Source organism: Alternaria incomplexa (genome assembly GCF_024043165.1).
Source record: "Alternaria incomplexa strain BMP 0042 chromosome Unknown scaffold_31, whole genome shotgun sequence".
Taxonomy (NCBI): Eukaryota; Fungi; Ascomycota; class Dothideomycetes; order Pleosporales; family Pleosporaceae; genus Alternaria; species Alternaria incomplexa.
Genome location: NW_026249880.1, coordinates 1 through 26,164, shown reverse-complemented (window position 1 = coordinate 26,164; position 26,164 = coordinate 1). Strand labels below are relative to the sequence as shown.

The 26,164-nt window shown below is 52.1% G+C and overlaps 7 protein-coding genes across 7 annotated transcripts; 5 read left to right on the top strand and 2 right to left on the bottom strand.

Annotated features, from left to right (window-relative positions):
* Positions 1-405: 405 nt before the first annotated feature.
* Positions 406-1,829, top strand: J4E90_010950 (uncharacterized protein; the record flags this gene model as incomplete). Its single annotated transcript, XM_051440462.1, has 2 exons — positions 406-775; positions 889-1,829. 2 exons carry the CDS (start codon positions 406-408, stop codon positions 1,827-1,829), a joined length of 1,311 nt encoding a protein of 436 aa, XP_051285664.1.
* A 2,668-nt stretch (positions 1,830-4,497) lies between these two features.
* On the bottom strand, positions 4,498-4,881 carry J4E90_010949 (uncharacterized protein; the record flags this gene model as incomplete). Its single annotated transcript, XM_051440461.1, has 2 exons — positions 4,498-4,614; positions 4,723-4,881. 2 exons carry the CDS (start codon positions 4,879-4,881, stop codon positions 4,498-4,500), a joined length of 276 nt encoding a protein of 91 aa, XP_051285663.1.
* Positions 4,882-9,004: 4,123 nt separating this feature from the next.
* On the top strand, positions 9,005-10,606 carry J4E90_010948 (uncharacterized protein; the record flags this gene model as incomplete). The annotated part of the gene is made up of 3 exons (XM_051440460.1): positions 9,005-9,247; positions 9,300-9,917; positions 9,968-10,606. 3 exons carry the CDS (start codon positions 9,005-9,007, stop codon positions 10,604-10,606), a joined length of 1,500 nt encoding a protein of 499 aa, XP_051285662.1.
* A 2,056-nt stretch (positions 10,607-12,662) lies between these two features.
* J4E90_010947 (uncharacterized protein) lies at positions 12,663-14,684 on the top strand (the record flags this gene model as incomplete). Its single annotated transcript, XM_051440459.1, has 1 exon — positions 12,663-14,684. The coding sequence occupies one exon, from the start codon at positions 12,663-12,665 to the stop codon at positions 14,682-14,684; it is 2,022 nt and encodes a 673-aa protein (XP_051285661.1).
* A 1,107-nt stretch (positions 14,685-15,791) lies between these two features.
* Positions 15,792-17,321, top strand: J4E90_010946 (uncharacterized protein; the record flags this gene model as incomplete). Its single annotated transcript, XM_051440458.1, has 5 exons — positions 15,792-15,959; positions 16,057-16,186; positions 16,298-16,421; positions 16,489-16,946; positions 17,005-17,321. 5 exons carry the CDS (start codon positions 15,792-15,794, stop codon positions 17,319-17,321), a joined length of 1,197 nt encoding a protein of 398 aa, XP_051285660.1.
* A 3,742-nt stretch (positions 17,322-21,063) lies between these two features.
* On the bottom strand, positions 21,064-22,040 carry J4E90_010945 (uncharacterized protein; the record flags this gene model as incomplete). The annotated part of the gene is made up of 6 exons (XM_051440457.1): positions 21,064-21,162; positions 21,215-21,563; positions 21,611-21,687; positions 21,738-21,777; positions 21,830-21,968; positions 22,034-22,040. The coding sequence occupies 6 exons, from the start codon at positions 22,038-22,040 to the stop codon at positions 21,064-21,066; spliced, it is 711 nt and encodes a 236-aa protein (XP_051285659.1).
* Positions 22,041-22,420: 380 nt separating this feature from the next.
* On the top strand, positions 22,421-25,065 carry CCT5 (T-complex protein 1 subunit epsilon; the record flags this gene model as incomplete). Its single annotated transcript, XM_051440456.1, has 8 exons — positions 22,421-22,424; positions 22,503-22,520; positions 22,582-22,630; positions 22,696-22,789; positions 22,843-24,003; positions 24,050-24,230; positions 24,581-24,669; positions 25,021-25,065. The coding sequence occupies 8 exons, from the start codon at positions 22,421-22,423 to the stop codon at positions 25,063-25,065; spliced, it is 1,641 nt and encodes a 546-aa protein (XP_051285658.1).
* Positions 25,066-26,164: the final 1,099 nt, after the last annotated feature.

Sequence of the window (26,164 nt, the reverse complement as noted above, 5' to 3'; positions counted from 1 at the left end):
CACGTGCAGCGCAGGGCATTCGGCCCCTGCATTGCATCGCAGGACATCTGCATGAACTATCGGATCGCGCGAAGAAGAGGCAGGAGCGGGCAGATGGATCAGTTCTCAGTGGACTATGTGGAGTACATACGAGGAAAGTCTCTGCGCACGTCAGCCGGGCGACATCCGCAAGCGCCTGGGGGCCAGGCATCTTGCTTCTCACGAGGTCGTTATTGGATATGTTTGGGGGTATATGGGCTTTCGATTCTTCCGCCGGTAGTAGACTAGATCGAGGGTGTGCGATGGAGCAAGTCGAGCTTGGTATCTTGGGTCGCTATAAGTATGCGGAAGCGTTGCGATAACTCTTAGGCCATCTCCATCGATCTCATCTTCCAGCAATTAGTGCTCCTCTTCACGCCTTTCAAGATGCGGTTCTTCATCCGTGCTCTATCTCTTGCTGTAGCTGCGACATCGTTTCTTGCTCATGCGGCACCTCTTTCAACTCGCTCAACCGAAGATTCCATCGCGGGCCGATACATCGTACAGCTCAAGCCGGACGTGGACGTAGCAACATTTACCGCTCATCGTGAGAAGGTCCGCAGTATAGTAGCTCGCCATCTCGGACGACGAGACGACGTCGACCTGAACGCAGGGATCGATAAGGAGTACAACTTCGGAGACTTCAAGGGTTATGCCGGGGCCTTCGATCCAGCCGTTGTTGCCGAATTAGAGGCATTGGATGATGTGTTCCTCGTCGAAAAAGACTTCCTAATGTATCCAACGGCTCTCGTAACGCGTACGTATAAACATCCTGGAGCCCACGTCGACGTTAGGTCACCCACTTTGTCGTCTGCAGACCTGGTCGGTTTTGTTTCCTTGTATGAGGTGCGTGTCGCTAACACTGAGTAGAGACTAACGCACCATGGGGTCTTGCAAGCGTATCCTCCAGGACCAGAGGAGCCACCAGCTATATATACGATTCGACCGCTGGCAGCGGCACCTACTCGTATGTACTAGACAGTGGAATCCGAACGACCCATAACGAGTTCGAAGGCCGCGCTTCCTGGGGCTACAATGCAGCCAACACCAACAATGCTGATGTCACCGGTCATGGCACCCACGTAGCTGGTGTAATTGGTTCAAAGACCTACGGTGTCGCCAAGAAGACAAATCTCATTGCGGTCAAAGTGATAGGCGATGATAACGTTGCAGCTGGTTCCAGTGTGCTGGCCGGCTTGAACTGGGTAACAAACGATATTGTTACCAAAAGCCGACTGGGTTCAGCCGTGGTGAACTTATCGCTCGGTGGGCCAGCCTCCTCATCCATGGATAACGCTGTCAACGCATTGGCGAACCGAGGTATATTGCCTGTCGTCGCTGCAGGAAACGAAAACCAGCCGGCCGCAAATGTCTCGCCGGCTCGTGCTGCCAATGCTCTGTGCGTAGGAAGCGTTCAATCGAATGATGCTCGTTCTTCGACGTCGAATTACGGATCAGCCGTAGACATCTGGGCTCCAGGTGGTGATATCACGTCTACCTGGCACACTTCAGATACAGCCACAATGACAGCGAGTGGTACCTCGGCGTCTGCACCTTTTGTGGCTGGTCTAGTGTCCTATCTGCGCGGTCTCGAAGGGCAATCGATCGGTCCGGCCGCGAGGGCAAGAGTTTTGGCCCTGGCTACTGTAAGTGGCTCTGCACCGACTGCACGTGAGACGTACGCTGACTTCGCAAACCTAAATTTAGCCAAATCGCCTTACAGATGTAGCAGGCGCACCAAACCTATTGGCTTACAACGGAAGAGCTTGAAGGCGATGGTCACAATCGGCTCGAATTTCGCCCTTACATAGCAATACAGCCTCTATTTAGCTGGATCCATCTTTGACGTTACATCGGCAATAAATAGTTGCGTTCAATGGTGCCTAAGACGTGATACGACGGTCGGCGCGATGTGTATCATGGTCCACAGGTATTGCGGCACGCGTTCCTAACGGAACTCTGGAGGAGGTTGAGGTGTCTCAAGGATGGGGAGTGGATTGCCAAGATCCATGGAAGCAAAACAAGTATCTGCTCGGAGTGGTTGAAGTCGTAGTTGCGTCCGGTGACGAAAAGTTTCGCTGGCTGTCACTGCTCTCATGGTAGGAGAACATGCCATCCGGAATAGGCTAAGACCGACTTAGTCATCCGATGAGTGGGGCCCATCAGGGGTTCGCGATCTCGATGACGTAGAACACCCTCCTGTTCACCCCAACCTCACCACAGATACCACGAGCATGCCATTTACACCTGTCCAAGCTGCCATTAATGCGCTCCGGAGTCTGAATTGTAACCCTGGACCTGGTGAGGTGCTGGCAGTTTCGGACGTAGCATGGACTTCACTTGATCATCATGAACAGTTCCTGCAATGGCGTCTTCCAACGCAGTCGCTTCCTTAACAGCAGGCACGTTGATCCCTACGACGATTTGGTACCTACTCTCCGGTCGCAACGCGGTCTTAGCAGTCTATTGGAAATTCTCATTGCGATGGAAGCAGCACCAAAGTCTTAAAATGCATGGGCGGGTAGGAGATAACCGTCTGAAGATGACAATAGTATACAGGAACCTACGAATATGACTTCACTTGCTGGAAGCGGCAGTCGCGTCTCCTGCTTAGCACTCTTACCCATATAGATCCTTTCGACAATCACTACCGAAGAGCTTCAAAGCAACTGCGACCCTACCGCCTACTCGAGACCGGTCGCACGCGATGTGTACACATTCGAGACCACATTCACGGCGATCGGGCCGCCATCAACCGTATCGTTACCTCTGGCCTACGGCCTATCGCAATGGTCATAGTCTTGCTTCCGAGTTGCGGATTAAGAGGGCTGATCAAATCCTTGCTCTCGCCTCGGATCACGACAAGCGATGACGCCGAAACTTCGACTCCACGATACGTCTGCGCGCGCAAGAAATACCAAAGTGGAAGAAAGGGACGAGCATGCGTTTACCGAGTCAGCGGCGAGCGTACGGGCAACGGCGGACGCAAAGTCAGGCTATACACGAATGTGGAAGGTGTCGATCTCGACGACGACGAGCGGCGGAGTTTCGCTGGCATTCAACGCACTATGCGCTACACCAAGGGCCGCAGCCCAAGGCCGGAGAAATGTCACTCCTCTCGGATACCGCGCTCTGTGGGCAAAGAGCGGCTGAAGGCCAAGAGGTTGGCTGGCAAGGCTCACGATGCAAGCGATGAGGGCTCTGATAGTCGTGCTGAAGGCAATGGGATTATGCCCTCACGAGCCAGACTCTTGAGTGCAAGCTCGGACGAAGTGTGGGACGTGCCCAGACATCTCAGATTTGGGGACAATGGGAAGCATATATTCTGCCAGTCGCATAATGGCTCACGCAGCAGGACACGCGATGTCAATCCCCGTGAAGGCTCACGAATCCACAGACGAAAAGAAGCAGGCCGCTTTGGTGAGCCGACTTCGCAAGCCGAAGAACGCGTGCGAAGACGCCGAGACCATTATTGCTCAGGCGCGCTGCCGATCCCAGAGCATCGGTCAAACAGACCATCTCTAGAATCAGCACCGATACTTCCTTCAAGAAAATCTCGAACAGCCGCAGCGAACAATACCATCAAGCTTGTCATCAATCCCGAAGAATATACATCCAAATTAGAAGAACATAAGTCACTGGCCGGAGAGCAGAACGTATTTGGGGTATCAGAGGCGCCTGGAAGCCCTTTCAGGCAACCCGGACTGACGCCACAGGAGTCGTCCGACTTAGTCTTCGGGGCAAGCTCTCAAGTCGAAACGCGGAGACGGCTGCGAGCGGGTCGGGCAGACGATCATATTACGCCAGACGTGCATGAGTCCGCATCCCAGCTCGTACCCGATCCTTCGCTAGGCAAAACCCAGCAGAACGCGAACGCATACAGCCTGTCTCGAAACCCACCTGCATCAGACCTTGGACACACTATGTTTAGCCATGGTGAACATGAGGTTCTTACAAGATCGCGAGCACCGGCTCTCATCAATCCTTCAAGAACAGTGTTGTCAACACACGGCCCCACGGGGGCAACAATGCCACGGTTTCTTCCAGAACAATCCCTACAACCAGTCATTTCAGGTATACCTGGCTTAGTCCATTCTCAGGCCGGTCCACCATTCGATCAGTACCTATCAACTGCCACACCGGGTACCCCACCGTATACGCCCGGAAAGGCGACATGATACGGAAATGATACAGCAGCGTGGTATGGCATATGAAGGTCAGCCCGGCCGTCAATCTAAGTGTCTGACAGGAACTCCGAATGGAAAACAACAATTGGGGTATTATTAAACGCCGTTTACCGAAGGCAAGATATTAGCCAATCCAATTAATCCACGTCCTCGATCAAATCATCAAATCCGCTGTTCATTACGGGTATTGCCTCATTTCCTCCGTCCAACTGATCACTTCCGCTATGTTGGCTGATGTCGTCGTCCAAATCCTGATATTCCTACTTAGCATCAGTTTCGGTGTCGACAACGTTCACGTCTCCTGTGCGACCGGGGTTACGATGATCTTCGCCCCCATGACGGCCGGGGAGTCCGCGTCCTCGATGTCGGGATAGATGTTATTTACCAGAAATTGTCCGACCTGCCATGACTACGACTTTGTTAGCTCTCAGCATTTCCATTTGACTGGAGACACGCGACGTACCAGAAGCCCGCCCTCCACATAATGTCTCCACCTCTCTGAAGACCCCAGATATACCAAGATCTCCCATGGCAACTCCTCGCTATCGAACTCCCAAAACGTCATGTACTGGTACACTGACGCCTTGTCTACTTGTTTGTACTTCTCGTCCTGGATGAGCGAAGCGTGCTCGAGCTTGAAGATGCGCGTGCGAAGAAGTCCAGGACTCTCGAGCATACCGGGCGTAAACTCCTCTCCGAACCACTTTACGAATTCGTCGTGAACCTCTGGGGCGGGCTGCCAAAGGACTACGACCCACATTTGGACATCGCGGGGATCTGACGCAGGGTGTTAGCTTCCATGGTGCATCCTTGTATCATGATCTTGAGGGTGACATACCTCCGCGCCACTCTTCCCCAAACCAGTTCTTATGCTCTGTGTAGAACCGTGTGTCTACCTTCGCCTCATTCGGAAGTTTGTCCAGTGCAGGGCATATCCGCGCATCCAGGTCTTGCGCGCTCGGTTGTTTTGGTAGGTCGTAAATAGTCATGAGTCTGCCATCAATCCCAGGTACTTCCTGGAATGGGCTGTCTTCCACTTGCTCTGCATGTCTGGCGGTGGACCTGATCTTCACCAGGGCGTCGGGTATATGCGTGGTTTCGTACCAGTGATAGGCATCGTTAGCATCCTCGCCTAACTCCGCCCAGGCACAAGCAATTCTTGACATGATTTCTTTTTGCGAGAGTTGGTAATTCGGTTCCGCGGACGTGGTCAAGAAAGATGAATGCAGAAAGGTAGGTGAGACTTGACAGAGCAAGAGAGCAAGGTAACACAGCGGTCAGCATAAGGAGTACGCGTAAACGGAGCACACCTGGACTGTGCCACGAAAGTTTTGCCCTGCATCCCTGAACCATGTGCTCTTCAGCAAGGGTTACTCCGTCGGGGCAAGTAAAGCTGTAAGAATTTCCCCAATCAGTATGGTGTCGTGGCGGCCCGTATCCGCCTGACTGCGGCCATGAGGGTGTGTCCGCAGTACCGCCGGGGAAGTTCGCATTGCCGAAAGCTAATTTCGCGACTACTGCCAATAGTCACGATCAGTGTAGTTCGCGAGCTGATCTCAATCAATGTGAGGCAAACTATAACTTTAAAATGATGATGCGCTGGTAGCAGTCGGAGGCAGAGGCAGGTCGAGTCATGTGAATCACCGATGCGCCGGGAGTCGGACATGGGTGATACGCAGGAAGACCGAACGGGTGATCAGACGGCCGGAAGGAGAAGCGCGCAGACAGGAATCAGGTAAGTTAGCCAGCTGATTAGCATGTATTGGCTCGCTAAAAGTAGATAATGCTTTCGATTTGAGGTGTGCAGGATCGCTTAGACAGCATGAACGCCACGTAGTAAACAAGATATGGCAAGACTGCGCCGTAACCCGAAACCTCCTCGTGCGCGTTTCCCACGTGGCGCCCCAGACTGTGCGACATATGACGCAAGTGTTCGCAGCTCTTACATAGCGTTTTTCTCTTCCAACGGAATCGTCTTCCCTTCCAATGAGGCTTCCCTGACGTACACATACCCATCTCTTCCTTTACAACAAGATACCGTCCCCAATGTCGATATGCATCTTCTTCTCATGCACATCTCTCTTGTCCCTCCGTGGAAAACCACGAATCGCCCGTCCACAACCCAGGGCGCGGCATTGGAAACGACAGTCATCCAGATGGGATCCTCGGTAGTGGCGTCGGAGGTCCGGCATCCGTGAGTACTTCTTATTGCAGCCGGTGTGTGTGCAGATGTAGACTCTCTTAGTCTCGACTCGGAAGGGGATATCAGCTGCAGTGCCACTGATCTTCGCGTCATGCAGCCCTTGCGGAGAGCCGTCGAGTCCTGGAGTAAGGAAGTTCCCATACCTACCATTGGACGTTAACTCTTGGGCAAGAGTCACGGCGTTGCGCAACTCCTGCCGCGAACCGCCCATAGATGGAGAGGTTCGCCCGGTTCGCCCAAGATTGTTAGTATCCGGCATGGTGGTATTGCCATCCGTGATGGGGTCGCTGAATCCCGTAAAGCCGCCATGTGCGAACAGCTGTGATGTGATCGGTTGGTGGGCTTCGTGTTGTCGATTGAAGGTGCCTGTAGCGTTCTCGCCTAACCATAGGACCTGGTTTTCCGGGAGGTTTTCTTGGTGAATCACGGAGATATGCCATGGCAGATATGGTCTGTAAGTCTAGATGGGGGCATGGTCGTGACTATGGCCTCTAGGAAAATGATCTGATTACATGTCGCGCGCAACACATGTTTTACGAAATCTGGTTAGATCAGTGTATATATCGTGTTGTTCTTGGTAACTTAAGGAAATTGCGGTGTATGGGAACAAAATCCGCAGCCAAAGGGGCGCTGGGGTCTTGAGTACATGTGGGGCAGAGCTTGAGTACATGTTGGGAGCTTGAAAAGTGAGAGACAGTGAAAATACAAAGATTAAGGCTAAAAGAGTCGTAGAGACATGCCCCATCCATAAACGTCAGTCTATATCAAACGGAACCTAAATGTGATCCAACATACGCTTCACAGTTCTGGTAACTCCCATCAGTGTTTCCGCACGGAAGTGCCGAAGCCATATTTGCAGTTTGTTCGATGGTCGCTTCGAGATTCACAGTCCTGTCTGGTTCCTCCAAAGCCGTAAGGCCCCAGTCTTTGGTGTTGATTTGATGTGATTGCAATCCGAATTGAGCTTCATCCTTGGGCAAGGCGGCAGCATACAAGGTGGGAAGTAGGGCCAACCGAACGTCTCGATCGATGTCTTCGTCGATGCGTGCGTACGATGCCATGTCGAAGTAATGGAGGTTATTTCTGGAAAGACGATAACGGCGAAACTATGGATCTGAAATGGCGAAAACTGCGGGCGATCATATACCATTTAAAACGGTGATACATCAGGCTGTGTTGCCCTTCCATGCAAGCGCCCCTCGGGCTGAGGGGCACTACCACGTGTCCACGTTAGCTACCAATAGTACGCAATTGCAAAGTGTCCTTCAGCCTGTCGCAGTCAATCGTGTAAAGCGCTAGGGATTGGCAGCATCCTCTGGGCGAGATATCGAGCTGTCAATGGACGGGATGTACTCCTGCGCGTGACGATACGCGAGGCATCCTAGGATCAGTTGAGTGGGTGACTCTTGATTACCGAACTGCAAAGGACGTGGAAAGCAGCTTCAGCAGAGACACATAGCGCGCATCAAATGATGATCCACAGTTGGCAACTTGATAAACAAACATATGGGAGTGATGCTGATGTATTGTTAGTGCAGGTGCAGTTAGGGATGGTGTGGCAATCACAAAGTGGGGCGGCGCAGTTTACACCCGCCAGGGCAGCAGCGCCTGGCACCATCTCCCCGTCTCCATCCCATCCACTCCAGGCCAACCACACATCAACGTCGGCCGACTTGTGCTCTCACCCCACGCCCCAATGCTAATACGAATTTATCTGTCATTACATACTGAATCACGTGTCTAGGGGATATTTTCAGGGCTTCCCAGCAAGCTTGCTCACCAAGTAAAGCTCGTGGACCCGTGCCGTACACTTCTCTCCGCGGCGACGCTGGAGCCACGAATCGCCACAGGTACATCAAGGGGCGCGTCTTTCAGGACCCTACGGAGTAAGGCCCGTGTCAGCACCTGCTTGACAGCGGAACAACTCACCTACGATGCGTCGTCGTGAACTTGTCTAGTATATCCGATCGCGCTCCGATACTCAGAGTCCACATTTGTTCCTTGATCTGAGTAGGCCAGACTCTGGTCTTTGATAGGCATTTTCGAACCTTCGAAGTCACTTCGTCGTCGTGGTCCAGCATGTGTACGCGCTTGCTTCTGACGCGCGTCTCGACCTAGCGCGCATTATTATCCGATGCGCAACCTCCAACACCGGTAGGCAATACCTTCTATATTCGTTCTGTTCTATCAATTTGTTCTTCGGCCGAACTTGGTAGTTCAATGAATCTTTCAAAAATCTCGTAGTAAGCTTCACGCGCGGCTACCAATCAGTTCACCACGGTACCTGCCCAGGAGGAGTGATGGCTTTCACGATTACCCTATCGAACTGACCCTTTGCCTTCGACTCACGCCGGACCCATTGTATCGGTAATAAGGATACTAGTGAACTACATTTCCTTTGTTCCACAATGTTGGAATTGGTGGAGAAGCGGGAAAGACCAAGGGCGCTCCTTAAACTAACATGGCGACAAGTTGGTGAGGCGCGCAATTCACGCATTTTCACGGTAGTTCACCAGCATCCGAAGTCCTATAAGATCAAAGTCTACAGTATGGAATTCCGTACTGCATCTGTTGTCCATCTGATCGAATCACAACAATGTTGCGCAACACACTTTCGACAGCGACCGCCCTAGCGGCCTGGGCGGTTACCGTCCAGGCTTCTTTGAACATGTCTGATTCATCTTTCAAGCTCTTTAAGTCTTCGTTGAGTCAGCTTGCGGAGGTCTACTTGCCAGGTTCAGAAGAATTCGCCAATGCCACTGTACGATGGGGTGCCGGGCAGACTCCGCACTACGATATGATTGTAAAGGTTGCGACGGAAGAAGATGTTCAGGAGACTGTTAGTAAACTCTTACCATGGTGAGCTTTTCTTTTAGCTAACCTTAAGCCAGATCCTCTATGCCAATGCCAACGATAAGCCCTTCCACGCCATCTCGGGCGCTCATGCGACGACAACATACCTCAACAACATCACAAACGCCGTCGGAATCTTTATGCGGGGTATGAACAATATCTTCATCGTCGACGATGGCGATACCGCTTTGATTGAGGGCGGTATCCTCAACGGCGACGTCATTGACTTCCTAGGGCTCCATGACAAGCAAACAATGACAACGGCTTGTGCCTGCGTCGGCTACGTCTCCCCTATCCTCGGAGGAGGCCATGGCTGGAACCAAGGACGTTACGGCCTAGCATCCGATCAGCTCGTTTCCGCGCGTATGGTCCTAGCCAACGGTACCGCCATCACTGTCAACGAGAGCAGCCCAGACCTGTTCTGGGCGATACGTGGCGCTGGTCACAACTTTGGTCTAGTGACCCAGGCTGAGATCAAGATCTATGACAAGGAGCCCGTTGTGGATGGATGGGCTGTCAGCGGCTACTTCTTCACGCACGACAAGATGGAAGACGTTGTAGCAGTCGCGAATACCTGGATGACTGCTGCTAACAGGTCGGTGAGCTTCGAACACTACGTCGTTTTCTCTTTCGATCTCGAGGTGGACCCAGTGAACGTAAGTCTATATCCATTGCCTCAACACCGTCCAACTACTGACATCACCAGCCCATCGTCATCATCTGGGTAATTTACCAAGGTGCCGACACCGTTCCAGCCCAATACACCGACCCCTTCGTCGCGATGTCCCCCATCAATACCGAATCAGGCATAACCGACCTCGGCGGCGTCAGCAGATTCACCGGCGCCGACAGCGACGGCCCCTCCTGCACCAAAGGCTACACGCGCTCCCTCGTCCCCGTCTCAGCAGACACATACGATGCACCTTCCCTACGCAAAGTCATCGACATCATGGCCGCCTTCCCAGCCGAGTTCCGCAACTCCGCTGTCCTCCTCGAAAGCTACTCCACCAACCGCGTTGGCGAGATTCCCAGCGAGAGCACCGCATACCCTGACCGAGATGGTCAGCTCCTTTTCTCTCCGTTCATGACCTATGGTAAGAATGCTAGTCTTGATGCGCTGGCGTGGAACTACGCGGGTGAGATTCGCGACACGATGATCAACGGGACGAATAAGCCTTATGAGTCTTACGTCAACTATGCGAGGGGTGATGAGACGACAGAGCAACTGTACGGGTATGAGCCGTGGAGGTTAGAGAAGTTGAGGAAGCTGAAGAAGGAGTATGATCCTTTTGGCAAGTTCAATTTCTTTGCTCCCATTTTGGGAGAGGATGGGCAGCCGTTGTAAGGCTGAGCCGTGTGGCTAGGAGGATATTTGGCTATGTACGCTGCCTTCGCTCGCTGTATACAATAATACATTCAATCGTTACGCGTCTTGCGTTTATGTCTCGCTTCGAACTGCTTTGTGATGCGTATGCGAGTAGCCGCGCGTAGTCAACCTGCGATCTGCGCTTATTCACATGCTTACTGAGAGCTCAACGCGCCACGCCCACACACAACGGCCTTTCCAGTCCAATCGCTTGAACACTGCCAGATGACTCTGCAGCTTCTCCTTGCGCGCTCGACTTATACAGCGCATGATTGTGTATGCGAGATGCCGACAACGACTAATCTAGACGCCCATCCGTGGCTGATACATCAACGACGTAGAACACTCAGACATTGCGGAATGATATATAGACCTTCAGTCTTATGCTTAGCAGTATACCCATCATCTAATCTCATTAAAAAAAAGCCGCAACGATGTTCAGCCGCCCATTTGAGTTTACCGCATCAGCTGAAGACGACCTAATCCCACTCGTTGACTCTTCTTTCACGTTCAAGACGTATGCGAGAGAGACGAACCCATTCGACGTTCTGACGGGAGCAATTACGCATGGTGAAGACGCGCTCTTCGACGAGGCCATTTCTCCATCTAGCATGTGGTCGGCATCAAGACGTCCAAGCAGCAGCCCGTCCGCAGCACCGGAGACGAAGCTGCTAAGCGCCAACGTCACAGCCCGTCGCCCGCTCGCTAAAGCACACACGTTTCCAAAATACAAAGAGGAATCGCCATCGAGAGTCCAGGGTCAAGGAGAAGCGAGAAACACGATACTCGACCTTGTGCCCCTTGGAGAAGCGCAGACCTTTAGACTAGAGGACTCTTTCATATACGCCACCAAGACGCAGAACATCCCGCGATACCAATTGCAACGAGATTTCGTTCGCGACGGATCAGTATCGAAGTTGCGTATCCGCGCAGTACATGCACGCGAGACGCGGTCATGTTCAGTACCAACCACACATACGGCACGCGACCAACCGATCCCCTACAATAGCGAGGAAACGCTATATAGCATAGATGAATTTGAGATGCACGGCAAGAAAGCTGGAACACTACCTGGCAGCATCCAGATGACTTCTGGGGAGTCATTGTGGGGCGGCCAATGGACGCGTATCTGGCATGTTACTAAATGCAAAGCTCAACATCATGTGTGCGATTACAGAGGTGTATGTGAGCCCGAGAAGCATCTTTTGTACTGTGTTAAGAAGGGGGTGTGGGAGGATGCTGAGGGGGTGGTTGTTGCACGGGAAGAGACTGGGAGGGTGGGGTTGGGTGCCGCGAACACATTTTCCTCATCTGTGAGAACGGGATCTGAGATGAGGAGAGAAGATTCAGCGCTGGAAATGACTGATGAGATCGAGAGGGATGGGAAGAAGCGCGATTTGGTAATGGCGTGCTGGGTGATGAAGTTGTGGATGGCGGAGGAACTCCGGTGGGAGGGAAATTGAACGCGGGAGAGAGACGCCGAATAGAACGCAAGGCGTTCAGATTCAGGCCGAAGAGTAATGTAGACCTGTAGGGGTTATCTCAACTACTCGGTGGAATTGCAATCGCCTTGCATGCGTGCAGTGTCCTTGATGCAAAGGGATCAAAGTGCATCACGTGATATTGTGAGCTACGCCAGCGGGCGCGCCCTCGACACGTGGTGACAGCTGTCAGAAGCCCCTGCATAATACAGTGATGTAGTAGATACGATTTCAGGTCTCTAGTTGTTCTTCCAAAAGCAAGCATCTGCGTCAGCATCGAAGACCGAAAAATGGAGTTGGGCAGGTCAAGCGTCGTGATAGCGCGTCTTCCGGCGCGCCTGCTAGACCGAGCGCCACAGCCAAGGGGTGAGAGCCACCGCCTCATCCATCCATCATTCCCGGGATCATCGCTCAGAGGGGCATTCGCGACTTTGGTGATTGCGACCACCATGACTTGATTATTTCACCTCAAAGACTTTGTCTATTTCAATGCCTTAAAGATTCACAACCAAACTCAAAATCCACAGTTTGGCGGTTGAAGCCCTATCGCCGCGATGCCGCTCATCACCCCCTCACGGCTCGCCATCATCATCGTCTCCTTTTCGCTCTTGACTTTCTTCTGGACTTTTGGCCTGCCGCAACAGACGCCCCAGCCGACGATACCCGTCATCGACCATTACGACCACAAGAATGTGCATACCGAGCCGATAATACCGCCGCCCGTCATCGAGACTCCGCACGCGACATCCACGCCGATAGCACACGGAGATCATCCGAAGGAGACAGATGATCACAGATGGGACGATAAGGGAGCGCAGGGTGGAAAGGGAAAGACAACACCGTCCGCGCCTACCGAGACAGGCGTCGCGGAGTATGAGGAAGATGGCGGAAGATGGGAGGATGAAGAAAAGTTGAAGGGTAGTGATAAGTCGGGGAGCATGTCAGGCTCAGGCGCAATGGCAGCGCCTACAACACTGGCTACTGAGGCGATACCTGCGTCGAAGACTCCGATTGCGGCTAAGCCGGACGTTGCGCCTACGAAGCCCGCCGAAGCCGCCGTCCCTACATACGCAGTCGAGAAGTTCTGCAGCGACGCCGACGGAGCGAAAGACGTCATGGTCGTCCTCAAGACATCGAAGGCCGAGATCGAAAAGCTCAACAGCCACCTCAGCAATCTGCTAGCCTGCGTTCCCACCTTTGCCATCTTCAGCGACCACGCCGGCGAGTTCCAAGGGCACAAAGTACACGATGCGCTCGATTCGATAAGCGGCGAGACCAAGTTCAAGCACAAGGAGTTCCAGGAATACCAGCTTATGCATGCTGATGCGGAGCACAGGCCAGATATGAAGAAGCTGGAGGAGCTGGAGAAGTGGAAGTTCCTGCCCATGGTGTACAAGGCATACCACATGAACCCCAGCGCCAAGTTCTTCGTCTTCATTGAAGCCGACACAAGTCTGAGCTGGACGAACCTGTTGCAATGGCTGAACAGGCTGGACTACCGGATACCGTACTACAGCGGAGCGCCCTACTACATCGCAGGTACACAGGTAGCGCAACGCGGAGCAGGCATCATGATGTCCCAGGGCGCACTACGCCGGTACTCCAAATCTTACGATGAGCTCTACACAACCAAGTGGGAACCGGACAACGGCGATCAATGCTGCGGCGACTTGATGCTAGCGAAGGCGCTTGGCGACGCACACGTGGAATTCTACGCTTCTTGGCCACTTCTCCAGAGTGAGCAGCCAAGTACACTTGATTACACCAGGAAGCACTGGTGTGCTCCTGCCGTGTCATGGAATCACCTTGGCGGTGACCAACTCACGAGGCAGTGGGATATTGAGAAGAAGTGGACCACCGCGAATGGCTGGAAGAAGCCATATCTGTACCGCGACGCCTATCACGATTCAGTGGAACCGCACATCGAAACGCAAAAGGTGGGCTGGGACAACCTCAGTCAAGACACCAAGATCGTTGCACCAGAAGGACGTCGGCAAAAGCTAAAAGACGACGCTGCGAAGAAGGAGAAGGAGAAGGAAGAGCAAGACGCCGAGAAGAAAGAGAAAGAGAAAGGAGAACAAGACACCGCCCAGAAAGAGGAAACCCCGAAGGAAGAAGACAAGACCCAGCAAGACGACAAGAAAGAGCCCGCAAAACTCAAACTAGACACCGCCCCACCACCCGACTCCCGCGTCTTCCAAGAAGCCGGCGCCCTCCCCACCTCGAACAGCATCTCCAAACGCGAAAACAAGAAAGACGACAAGAAGGACGACAAGAAAGGCAAGGACATGAAGGAAGACAAAAAGGAACCACCAAACTGGGACAAAATCGCCGAGAAACATCCCGATGCAGCAGATAGTTCCGAGCGCTGCCAGGCCGTTTGCTCGGAAGTAGAAGACTGTCTGCAATGGCGGTATACGGCCAAGGGGGAGGGAGAGTGCCATCTCAGCAAGGTTATTAGGTTGGGTGGGAAGGTGGGGGATGAGGAGTGGACGAGTGGGTGGGAGGTTGAGAGGATTAATGGGATTAAGAAGGAGTGGGCGTGTAAGGAGGTTAAGTGGAGGTTTTATCAGTGATGTGGATGAGATGCATTGAATGGCTGAAGAAGAAAGGGATAAGATGGCACGGATAGGAAGATTCAGGAAAAGGATGGCGTTTTGGTGTTGCTTGGGGATTGAGATTGAGATGAGAGCTTTTGTATAGTGTTGAGCTACTCTTGGTCGCAAAGATGGAAGGGTTGGAAGCACGCGAAGTGCGCGAAGTGGTTGTATATACCCTTTTTTGTTAATGTATTGGTCATGGCATACTGCGTATCACGAGAATGTGAATGGTCATGACAAGATATCTTTGAGCTCAGGAGTTGAGTGAATATGGGACCGCACACATGAGGTGGGTCTAACTTTTCACAACCACGGCTGTGTTCTGTCGCTACCACGTCACGCATGGCAAGCTTCCAAATATTTCGTTCACCACATATATGTCGCCGCGTATGATATTCACTTTGAGCTTTTCTCCATCACAAACGACATCAAACGGCGTTACTTTCACACTTTGACTACTACGACTTGTCCGTTCATCAACCTACATTACACAACTCCTTCTCGTTCCTGTCTACAGTCCGACGTTACTCAAAAAAAAAAGGTACAACTAGCTTGCATAGATACGGGAAGTTTCACTGACAGCTTAGTCCTTTCAGAAGTAACCGACGATGCTGCTAGCTAGACTCTTCGGTCATTCCCAGATGCGAGCCCTCTACGGACGGTTTCCTCCTCCCAGAGGCTCAATAATCTTTGGATTGGCATGCTGCTGGGGTCAATGGAAGATGGACAGGGCACGGTTGGAGAGAAAGAAGGGAAAGATCGCGAGCCTAGTGGGCGGGGTGTAGACGATGCCCATGTGAAATTGTCAATCCAGATCAGCGAGCCCACCATCACATTCTCTTCAACTCATCAAGATCACCATACAAACGTCGTCAGCCTCCCAAGTATACCCCTGGCGCATATGAGCAAAATCATGCACCCCACCGTTCCTGCTTTCCCGCGCTTGACCTGGAATGGCAGGCGCGATACGCCTTCTTGGCTACTTGCATTCTGCCGGCATATCTATCATAGATGCCGTATCATCGTCAACGTCAGTCAAATCTACTCACGAAACTTACTCTCCTTCTTTACCATCCGCATGTCATGGAGTCCACCGCTCTCTCCCAACTCAAAACCCTGCTAGCCGCCGCCCCAACCCTCCGCGCTCAACTCAGCAACACCGAGCGCCTCCAACTCAGCGGCTTAGCCGAAGCGCTCAGGAACGAGTTGGAAAGACCGGATGAAGCTGTTTTCAGGGTCACGTTCAATGAAGTACGTCTCATAAGTCATGGTAGTCTTTTTCGGGTTTGCGGGGTTGTGACTACTGCATTTGGTCGACTAGCGCTAACCACGAATGGAATGCATTCAGCCTGGACACTATCTCGCTATTCGACTCGCTTTGCAATGGGGAGTTTTCGAGGCGTTAGGTGATGTTGGAGAGAAGGGCGTATCGTGTGAGCAGATAGCTGAGGGCGCGGGGGCGGATGCAAGATTGGTTGGTATGTATACTTCATCGCGAACTTTCGAAGGTCCTCAAAATCGGTATTTGGAAGTATTTGGAGAAGCGGCTATGTTTGTTCCGTGAGGTGATACTGATCAAGAACGCACAGCACGCTTCCTACGCCATCTAGCAGCTAACTCCACGATCCGCGAAGTCGATCATGATACCTACGCAAGCACTCGCCTCTCAGCTTCTTTGAGACAAAAGTCGTTTAAAGATGCTGTGCACTTCATGTAAGCCCCAAACTCATACTTCTACGCACATTCATACGTCTCACTACTCATACCACACCCACAACAGGTTCGACGACTTCTACAACGTAGGCTGGCGCGTCCCCTCATTTCTCGACTCAATCTCTCATCGCAATCCATCCGATATCAACAACGGTCCATTTCAACACGCCCATGGCTTCTCTAACAAATCGCTTTACACGTATTTCAACGAAGACGCAGCGATGGGGGAGCGATTCGGCGGAATGATTCAGATGTACAACGCTGGTAAACCTTTCTTTTGGGAAGATGGGTACTACCCGTTCAGAGAGCGGTTAGTGGAAGGTGGACCTGTGTCTGACAAGGAGGTGCTACTCGTTGACATTGGAGGCGGCGATGCGGGTGATCTGGGTCTGTTGAGAAAAGCGCTTGGGGAGGATGTCAAAGGTCGACTCGTGCTGCAGGAGTTGAAGCATATTGTTGATCGGAGCGAGCAAGATGGGTTTGAAGCGCATGTTGGAGATTGGAACGAGGTTCAGCCGATTAAAGGTAAGTTCCTACGGTCATGCCGCAACCCTACTCATACGGCACTAACGGTCCCTAATAGGTGCGAGGGCCTATATGCTCCAACATATTCTCCATGACTTCAGTAGCGATGACGCATGTCGCCGTATCCTGAGCAATATCGTCTCCGCTATGAAGCGCGGGTACTCCAAGCTCCTCATCAAAGAGCTTCTCATATCCGATCGAGATGCACCGTGGGCGTTTACGGCCATGGATGTCAATGTCATGCAATCGCTCTCTGGTCAAGAGCGAACTGAATCGCAGTTTCGCGAATTACTCGAGTCGGTGGGACTGAGGATTGACGGTATTTCGAGTCATGAGAATGCGTTAGATGTGGTTATTGAAGCATCTCTGCCTTAGAAGAAGGTCTCTTCCTATATATACCAACCCCAGTCGGAGTTAGATGGTTCTTCACTCGGTACAACATACTTTCTCCGATCCTTGTCATTCATATAGTCGTAGTCACAGGGCATGTCTTCAAATCCGAACATGTACTCTGGATGAGAAAGGCCCTGTACCCAGTAAATGAACGTAGACTGCAGTGCACCTACGCAATTTCCCCTCTGGACGGGGTGAACAAGAAAGCTTGAGGATGTACAATGTGTAGTGATAGACCAACTTAATCAAGCAAGACGAGCATTCGTAGAAAATGATCAAAATTTCTAATGCCTAGACATACCCTCAATAGTTCAATCGCTTTTGCTGTGACCTCCATCCCAGATGTGATTCATTTGGTCATTCTTTTCGCACTACCGTAGGCGTAGGCGTTGGCTCCCGCGTGCTCTTGCGCCCGTCGACGAAGTAAGCTTCCGCCATGATGGCCTTCTCACGACGTTGCTCGAGTGACAGTATAGAGCCCTCAAAGAACTTCTTGCTGAAACGATCTTCGCCGCTGATGACAGGAGCCCATTCAGTCAGATCTTCTTGATCAACAACAGACGCATCACCCCAATCCCGAACGATCAAGTCCTCCAGTGCACAAGTCAGCTCTCCGCTTTCTTCTGCATTACCACAAACGAAGCTATATAAGCCTGGTGTGAGTTGCGGGTGCTCTGACTGTCGTGCAAGAGCGGCGAAGAGGCAGGTTATGGCATGATTCTGGAACTCGGGTACACATAGCTCTTCTCCCAAAAGCCAAGCCAGTATTGCAGCCTTGACTGGCCAGTCCATAGTAATTCTGGGGTCGAGATCAAGCCTTCGACCCAGTCTCGGTCTGGAGTCTTGATAGACCTCATGCGATAGGCCGGATAGCTCTTCATACTTGCCAGTATACAGCCATTGTACAAGAAGACCAAGCACAGCGAGGCAGTGGATATCAGAAATCCCCATTTTCGGTGTAGCCTTGCCTTCGCTCGGAACGTGGGTTTTGAGCCAGTCGGCGGAAGAGACCGAGCTCAATAGCTCATAGGGTAAGTAGATAGAGTTGTGTTCGTCGCTACGGGGACCCAGAAGTATCTTGATAGACCGACGATCAAGTGCGCTATTTTCAGTGGTTAGCGGGTGCTCATAGAGGTTGCATTAAGGCTCTTACAAGGAGACCATCTGCTTTCTCCGAGGGCAAGAATCTAGCGCGGATGGTCCACTGGCTGGAGCCGTCATCTGGTCGTGAGTCCTCTTGAGTGCCATGTTATTATCGGACGCTGGCGATTATTTGGTCGTAGAGGTAAGAAGAAGTGGTGTTTAAGAAGTGCAATAAGCATGAGAGACCCAAGTATACAAGCACCCGACGTGCTCTGCCTCTCACTTGGTTATGGATCTGTGGCCATCTGGACGGTGAGTGATCAAGATGACTTCTCAATCTTACCTAGCCGCTGAGATATCACCATGCGGAGCATGGTTGACGACTCTCACTTTACAAATTGGGCAACCTCACCTTAGAGATTATTTCGTTGCGCCTTCGGTACTTAGGCGACATCCACCGAACGCGACACCGACTACCATGAGCTTCTGCTTGTGGATATTACCGCACACGTTACACGCAAAGTAGCGAAGAAACAGAGCCCAGGAAAGCTGAGGGTAGCGAGAGTCCAGAGTCATCATAGCAAAGCCTCGTTGCCGGGTTCATCAAAGGTCGCGCAAGGGCCATATCTGCAACTGTTTTGCGACGTTCGAATTGAAGCGTTAGTGAATTGTGGTGTGCGCATGTTTGGACGCGGTAATGGCACAGCTCATCATGAAGTCACAAAGGTGGTGATGGAGTCGTCGCAAGGCCGAATCGTCAAATCGCTCTCCCGCCTCGAACGCGCCAAGACCCAGAACACCTGACCGCGCGCCTTCCCATTGCCATCCCCCCCATCATCAACATAAACCTCATCTCACTTTACCCTGAATCAAATCCCAAAAACAAGCTTCCCTCAACAGACGCATCACCACGTACTCAATTAATCAACTTCGTCAACCATTGTTTCGAGACCAGCCTCACCGCCAGTAACGCCGGCATCCCAGCCACGCCAGCCCCTCGGCCCATGGACGCGACCCAACCACCCACGCGGCGCACGCACCCCGCCACGTCTGTACAAAAGTGCCTGCATGCCACCTGCAGAATGGACTACGACTTGGCTTGCAGATTTCCTCGCTGATATTATTAACTCAATTCCCCTCACACACAACTTACCATACACTTGTACTTTTCGAGTTCCTTCGTACTACTATTGCTATCCTTGGTCATTCGATTGCTTCCGGGATACCATCACTTGACTACTGAGTGTTGCTTGGACGATAGCGAGCTTGGACACCACCACGACCGCGTTATACAAAACCATTGATTGTTTGCGCTGAGATTACAGTGCGCATACAATTATTACTCCGGTTACGGAAGGACGATTTACTGACTTTAGTACAGAAGACTGTTGCATCGCATCACCCGTTCCAACACCAACTACCACCACCACCACCTCCACCTCAACCACTCCAACCAACGAGACCCCCTCGTCCCACCCACCCACAACCGCAACCATGCAGCGCAACATCGTCATCTTCCTCATCATCCTCATCCTCTTCATCCTGATTGCCGCCATCGCATACCTCATCTACTACCTGCAGACGCGCATGGCTGTCGGCGGCACCGCGTCGTCTGTTTCGGATATGACTGAGAATGTGTAAACGCCTCATCACATCATATCACACCAAACCACACCACAGAACACAACACAGTACGGAGAAACGATACAACAAGAGAGAAGAGGAACAAAAGAGACATTTTTACGACGCTATGACTACAGTACAACACAAGACAACACATCACCGGAGATAAGGACGATGTGGTTCGCATTTACACCGGCGTTATAGGCAGTTGCATGGCTATGCGACTTGCGACGCGGAATTTTATTGTACGCGAGAACGAGATAATGCGATTGAAGAAGCCATATTAGATTGGCATGGGCCGAATTGGGATACCCGCAACGTTATTACGGAGCTTATTGTTATGTTTGTATATACAATTGCGCATGGAATGGAACGAATCACATACTCAAAGTTACTTAAAACCATTTCTCTTGATTGCCTCGTCTGTGAACTATTTCGACTTGATTTGACTTGAGCCTCTGGTCACAACTTGGGAGAGACAATTTAGTACAGGAAAAGCGCATGCCAACCACAATGGTGTGCTGACATGGACTTGCAAGGCACGCGATCATGTTCACTGGGCGTTGTAGGTCATATCTTAGGCGTATGTATAAACGTTGTAAATTTTGAACGATACCAGATACACAATGCGAAACTGGAACCGCTTGAACGAAGCCTTGATACTCCAGTATTCCCTTTCCGTACCTATCCAAAGAAGTTCTTATAATACATTCAGTGCCTATACGCCATACCCAGCAGACACATGTGTACCCTTTTGCAGCTGATCAGGGTCCTCCCCAGCCCCCAAGCGCATCAGAGGATTGGAAGATGAAAACTGCTCCGTGGGTATCAACCGGGACACGGTTGGTGGTTTGCGCAAAGGTGGAGGAGGTGTGATGGGTGACCATGTCGGGGAACGGAAGTTTTTGGGTAGCATCTTCGCGTATGGCATCGCCGGGGCGAAGTCGAATCGAACTTCACCGGAAGGGAATATCTTGATCGGCAATTTCGGTTTCGGGTACTACTCGACTTAAGCGGATTAGTCGTCGTTCATCACTGTGTCGTTGGTGTCGTCACCGTTTAGAGGCTCGTCCACGTTCTCGGTGAAAACTAGGTGGCTTTCGTAGTATTCGAGCATCTGCGAGATGTTAGTATGGTGAATGATATCCAGAAAACATGTTTTGACGCACTTTTTGTGGACACTTTTGGTAGACGTGCTTGAGAGGGTGCTGTGTCTTTTGCTTATTTGTCCACACCAAGTATGCAAACTTCTCCAGTTGGCCCGTCTTGGGGTCCTTCGTTTGCTCCACCGTGTCGATGTGGTCGACGTCGTGTTCCCATGAGCCTGGTGGTGGGCTCCATTCTACCACTTTCTTCTCTGGCTTGTCTGCCTTGGCGCGCTTCGTGGAGGATGACGGGGTGCCAGACTCGGATTTGATGCCGGCGGTCGATGGTCGTCCCTTCCGCTTCTGGCCCTTGGGTTCTGGTCGGCCTCCGATCTTCTTAAAGTACTCGTTCAGCACATCAATGGCTCCCTCCCTGCGACTGTCAGTCTCAACCTAGTACAGAGCAATGCCGCAACGAACATGTTCTCCTCTGCCTCCCATGTCCGGTCCTTGGGGTCGTCGTAGCCTTCCCATTTCACGTCGAATTGGAGGACGCCCTGATGTTGTCAGTGTTTGCGCGTGGGAAAGAGGTGGTGTTTGCGCGCACCTTTGTGAATCTGTGGCCGTGAATCGCCTCAACGACGTATCTGTCGCATTGTCAGCACGATGCGATCCATGTACATATGAATTTGCGCGTACTCGTCCTCTCCCACCTCACTGTCATCCTCGTCCTCTTCGTCGTCTATGGGATCCTCCTGCACCGGCTGCTTTCCCTTTCCCTTTCTTGGCTGCGCGGGGACGTCTTCGGCGTCCGAGGACCCGTGATCGCTAAGAGCAGCTGCGCAACTTAGCAGCTGGGTATTACGCGTATGGTGATTGTTTGGGCGGGCGGGCGCGACTCACGAGGCATGTCGAAACGCGGTCGCTAGAAATGGAGAATGGATATGACGGAGACGTCAATCTTCGTGGAGCTTGAGGCGATTCGTACAAGCGCGATTGGAAGGCCGCGATGCGCTGGGGATGGGTGTGGTGGCAGCTCGGGGCAGCAAGCGTCAGGGCAGATCGGAGAGTTGGAGCTGGCGGACGGCGCGTTCGCGACTCGCGGCCGTGCACCCTGATGCCAAGCCCTTCTGGGGAAATTTCAAGACCGACATGGCAGCTGTTTGGCTATACCCCACCACCCCTCACTACCAAACATACCTGGGACTCCTTCCTAGTGTGTACCTGTAGTTTGATACTTCTTCGGAGTCGTGCATTTGTTACTTCAGCGGGCATTTTCACACCGCAAAGATGCGTAAGTGCGGGCAGCAACAGCTCCGAACTCCCAAACCCTCAGTAGTGAGATGCATACGCTAACGTTATATAATTACAGAGGTCGACCTTTCCAACGGTATGCGTCCGAATCTACTACGAATCGACCGCGAATTCACGACTGACAAAGTGGGGTATAGCGCAGGTGATGAAGGATGAATCGGGCAGGCCATTCATCATTGTCAGAGAGTACGTGGAATGATATGGAAAGGGCTTAAGGCTCAGTAAGAGGCAGCAGCTAATGTCTGGGGCAGTCAAGGCAAGAAGCAGAGGCAACACGGCAACGATGCGGTCAAGTCCCACATCCTCGCGGCCAAGACGGTCGCGAACATCGTCAAGAGCTCTCTGGTACGCAGCACCGCTCTAGTGGAAGGAAGTAGGACATAAACTTATGAAACTAGGGACCCCGAGGACTGGACAAGATCCTGATTTCACCCGACGGAGACATCACAGTCACAAACGACGGCGCCACCATTCTCTCCCAGATGGAAATCTCCAACCACGTCGCGAAGCTACTAGTCGAACTATCCAAATCACAAGACGACGAGATTGGTGACGGAACAACTGGTGTCGTAGTCTTGGCGGGCGCGCTTCTCGAGCAGGCAGCAGACCTTATCGACAAGGGCATCCACCCCATCAGGATAGCAGACGGGTACGACCAGGCTTGCGAGGTTGCCGTGGCCAAGCTCGACGAGGTCAGCGACGAGATCCACTTCTCCAAGGACAACACCGAAGAGCTATTCAAGGTCGCAAAGACAAGTTTGGGCAGCAAGATCGTTTCCAAGGCGCACGACCAGTTCGCCAAAATCGCCGTAGATGCTGTGCTTTCGGTCGCAGATCTCGAGCGGAAAGACGTCGATTTCGAGCTCATCAAGGTTGACGGCAAGGTCGGTGGATCGCTCGAAGACACATTACTTGTCAAGGGTGTCATAATAGACAAGGACTTTTCGCATCCCCAGATGCCGTCGGAGGTCAAGGACGCCAAACTCGCCATCCTCACATGCGCGTTCGAGCCACCGAAGCCCAAGACCAAGCACAAGTTGGACATTACCACCGTAGAGGAGTTCAAGAAGCTACAAAACTACGAGTCAAACAAGTTCACCGAGATGATTGAGCAGATCAAGAACACCGGCGCCAACGTAGTAATATGTCAGTGGGGTTTCGACGACGAGGCCAACCATCTTCTCCTCACAAACAAGCTCCCCGCTGTACGGTGGGTAGGAGGCCCAGAAATCGAGCTGATCGCCATCGCAACCAACGGACGCATCGTACCCCGTTTCGAGGACCTCAGCGCAGAGAAGCTCGGAAAGGCTGGTATTGTCCGGGAACTGACTTTTGGAACCACCCGCGACAAGATGCTGGTAATCGAGGAGTGTGCCAACACAAGGGCTGTCACCGTCTTCGTTCGCGGTAGCAACAAGATGATCATCGACGAGGCCAAGCGGTCACTACACGATGCCCTCTGTGTCGTCCGAAACCTGGTGCGCGACAACCGTATTGTATACGGTGGAGGAGCCGCGGAAGTAGCATGCTCGCTCGCAGTTGAGGATGCCGCAGTCAAGGTAAGCGTTACGGAGCTCCGCGATAACAACAACTAACACTTCGCAGAGCCCTGGCCTCGAGCAATACGCGATGCGCGCATTCGCCGATGCCCTTGACGCCGTCCCCATGGCGCTGGCTGAGAACTCCGGTCTTAGCCCCATCGAAACCCTCGCCAACATCAAGTCCCGACAAGCCAAGGAGGGAAACACCAGGTTAGGTGTTGACTGCATGCAGACGGGAAGCAACGGTAAGTGCACTTCGCTCTTTGTTATCCAACCATCTCCCCACGGTTGTCTCTATGATTACCGGCTGCCTCACCGCTATCAAGCATAGCTGCAGTACGGACTATCTCCGGGAGACCCGAGACCCGTGATGCATCCAAGTTCCCGCATTCAGTTCCCGCATCCAACGCCCCCGTGGGGTACGGTGCATTACCCCACGCTACGCCACTTGCTGCGCTGGCATGAACGCAACTACAAGTGGAGATGAGCAGGAGTCATCTGAGACCTTTGCTTTGCTGTCATTGTTATGCACAACGTCATGGGCCTCATTGGTGGCTGAATTACCGAAGATTGTACTAACGTGGCGTTATCACAGATATGAAGGAGCACTTCGTGATCGATCCCTTGATCTCGAAGCGGCAACAACTGTTGCTCGCTACACAGCTGTGCCGTATGGTACTCAAGGTACGTATCGTAACTTTCCCGCCCCTGTTCCGTAACGAATTGTCGTTTGTCGCACCGCACACCCTTGGTGTGACTCCCTTTCCCGCTATCCCTTCCGCTTCCCTCCCGTCTGTGCAACCTCGCTTTGCTCACTTTCCCTCCCTTGCGTCCGTCTTCTGGATCGATTGCAAGGCCGGGGAAGCGGGGAAGCCGAAGATAAAGCGTCGCACGGGGGGTGCGCTTTATGCAGGCTGCATTGTTCTCGTTACACGCGAACAAACACACCCTTCCCTTTTTTCGCTTTGTGTCACCGTTTATCCTCACCGCTGGATCACGGCCTTGTTGCAAACAACTACTGACACCAACGCACAGGTCAACAACGTCATCATTGCTGGAAACGACGACCAGGACTTCTAGACGCTGATCATGTCACCACGCCGTACCTATCACACCGATTGATCTGTGCCTTGTGTTTGGGACTGTGACTGTGCCTGGTCGTGGGCGCGTCGAGCGAAGGCGCAAGGGCATGTTGGATGGCAACATCTAGAAGCCATGTCTAAGGCGTTAATACCCATAGACTATTCAAAGTAAAATCAACACAGGCATCTTGGTGCTATCATGTGGGCTCTTTACTAACCGTTGATGTTGACGCCGCACTCTGATACTGTTGTCTTTACGAATCTGGGGTTTCGAGTCGCCTAGGCTTGCGTATCATGTTTGCATGACAGTGTCCCTCCGTGGCATGAGGCCCAATCCTTTGATCCTACGATCGTCGTTCTTGACACTCACGTCCGGTTCCCCGTAAGCGAATCGAATCCTTTTTTACATAATGCGAACGCATACTGCATATGTGCATTGCATAGCATACTCGATCGCGTGTTGATCAGATCGGGGAATTCGACTCCTGACGTTTTGTCCTCACGCTCGATTCATGCTGCCGCGTCGCTATCGTTCGTTACGAGACATCTGAATACATATTACACAGGGGATTTGTGTGAGCTCGACGCGAGAATCGTTTGATAAGCGAAGGTGATTCGTTCACTCGATGATGAATTGAATGGTGCACTATCCTTCTTCATATCGGCGCGTACTATCGTTGTTTCTTTACCAGGTTATGGACGTAGAAATGGAAGAAAGAGAATGTTTGGAAGCATGACCACGCTGCTCCCAGCTTTTGAGAATACGATCAAGGTATAGAAATGATGTTATCAAGATTGATTGAGGTATGCAAAATGAACTATACCGTGTTTACGTCCGTCAGGACATGCCTTTGCAGAAGTATCCGCTGTGGATGCATGGAGAAAGAATCTATGATACTAGTTCACGCTGACGTATAAACACCGTTTTCGACCGCTTTACTCATTGCATAATGGTAAGCATGCTCGTGACTGGGCCAGGAAAATGTCGCTCGGAGAAGATATACTACACTTCTAGCGAAGTGCCAACTCCACGATAAGTCGACTCCGATGTTCGCATGTCTTAACACACACACACACACACACACACACACACACAC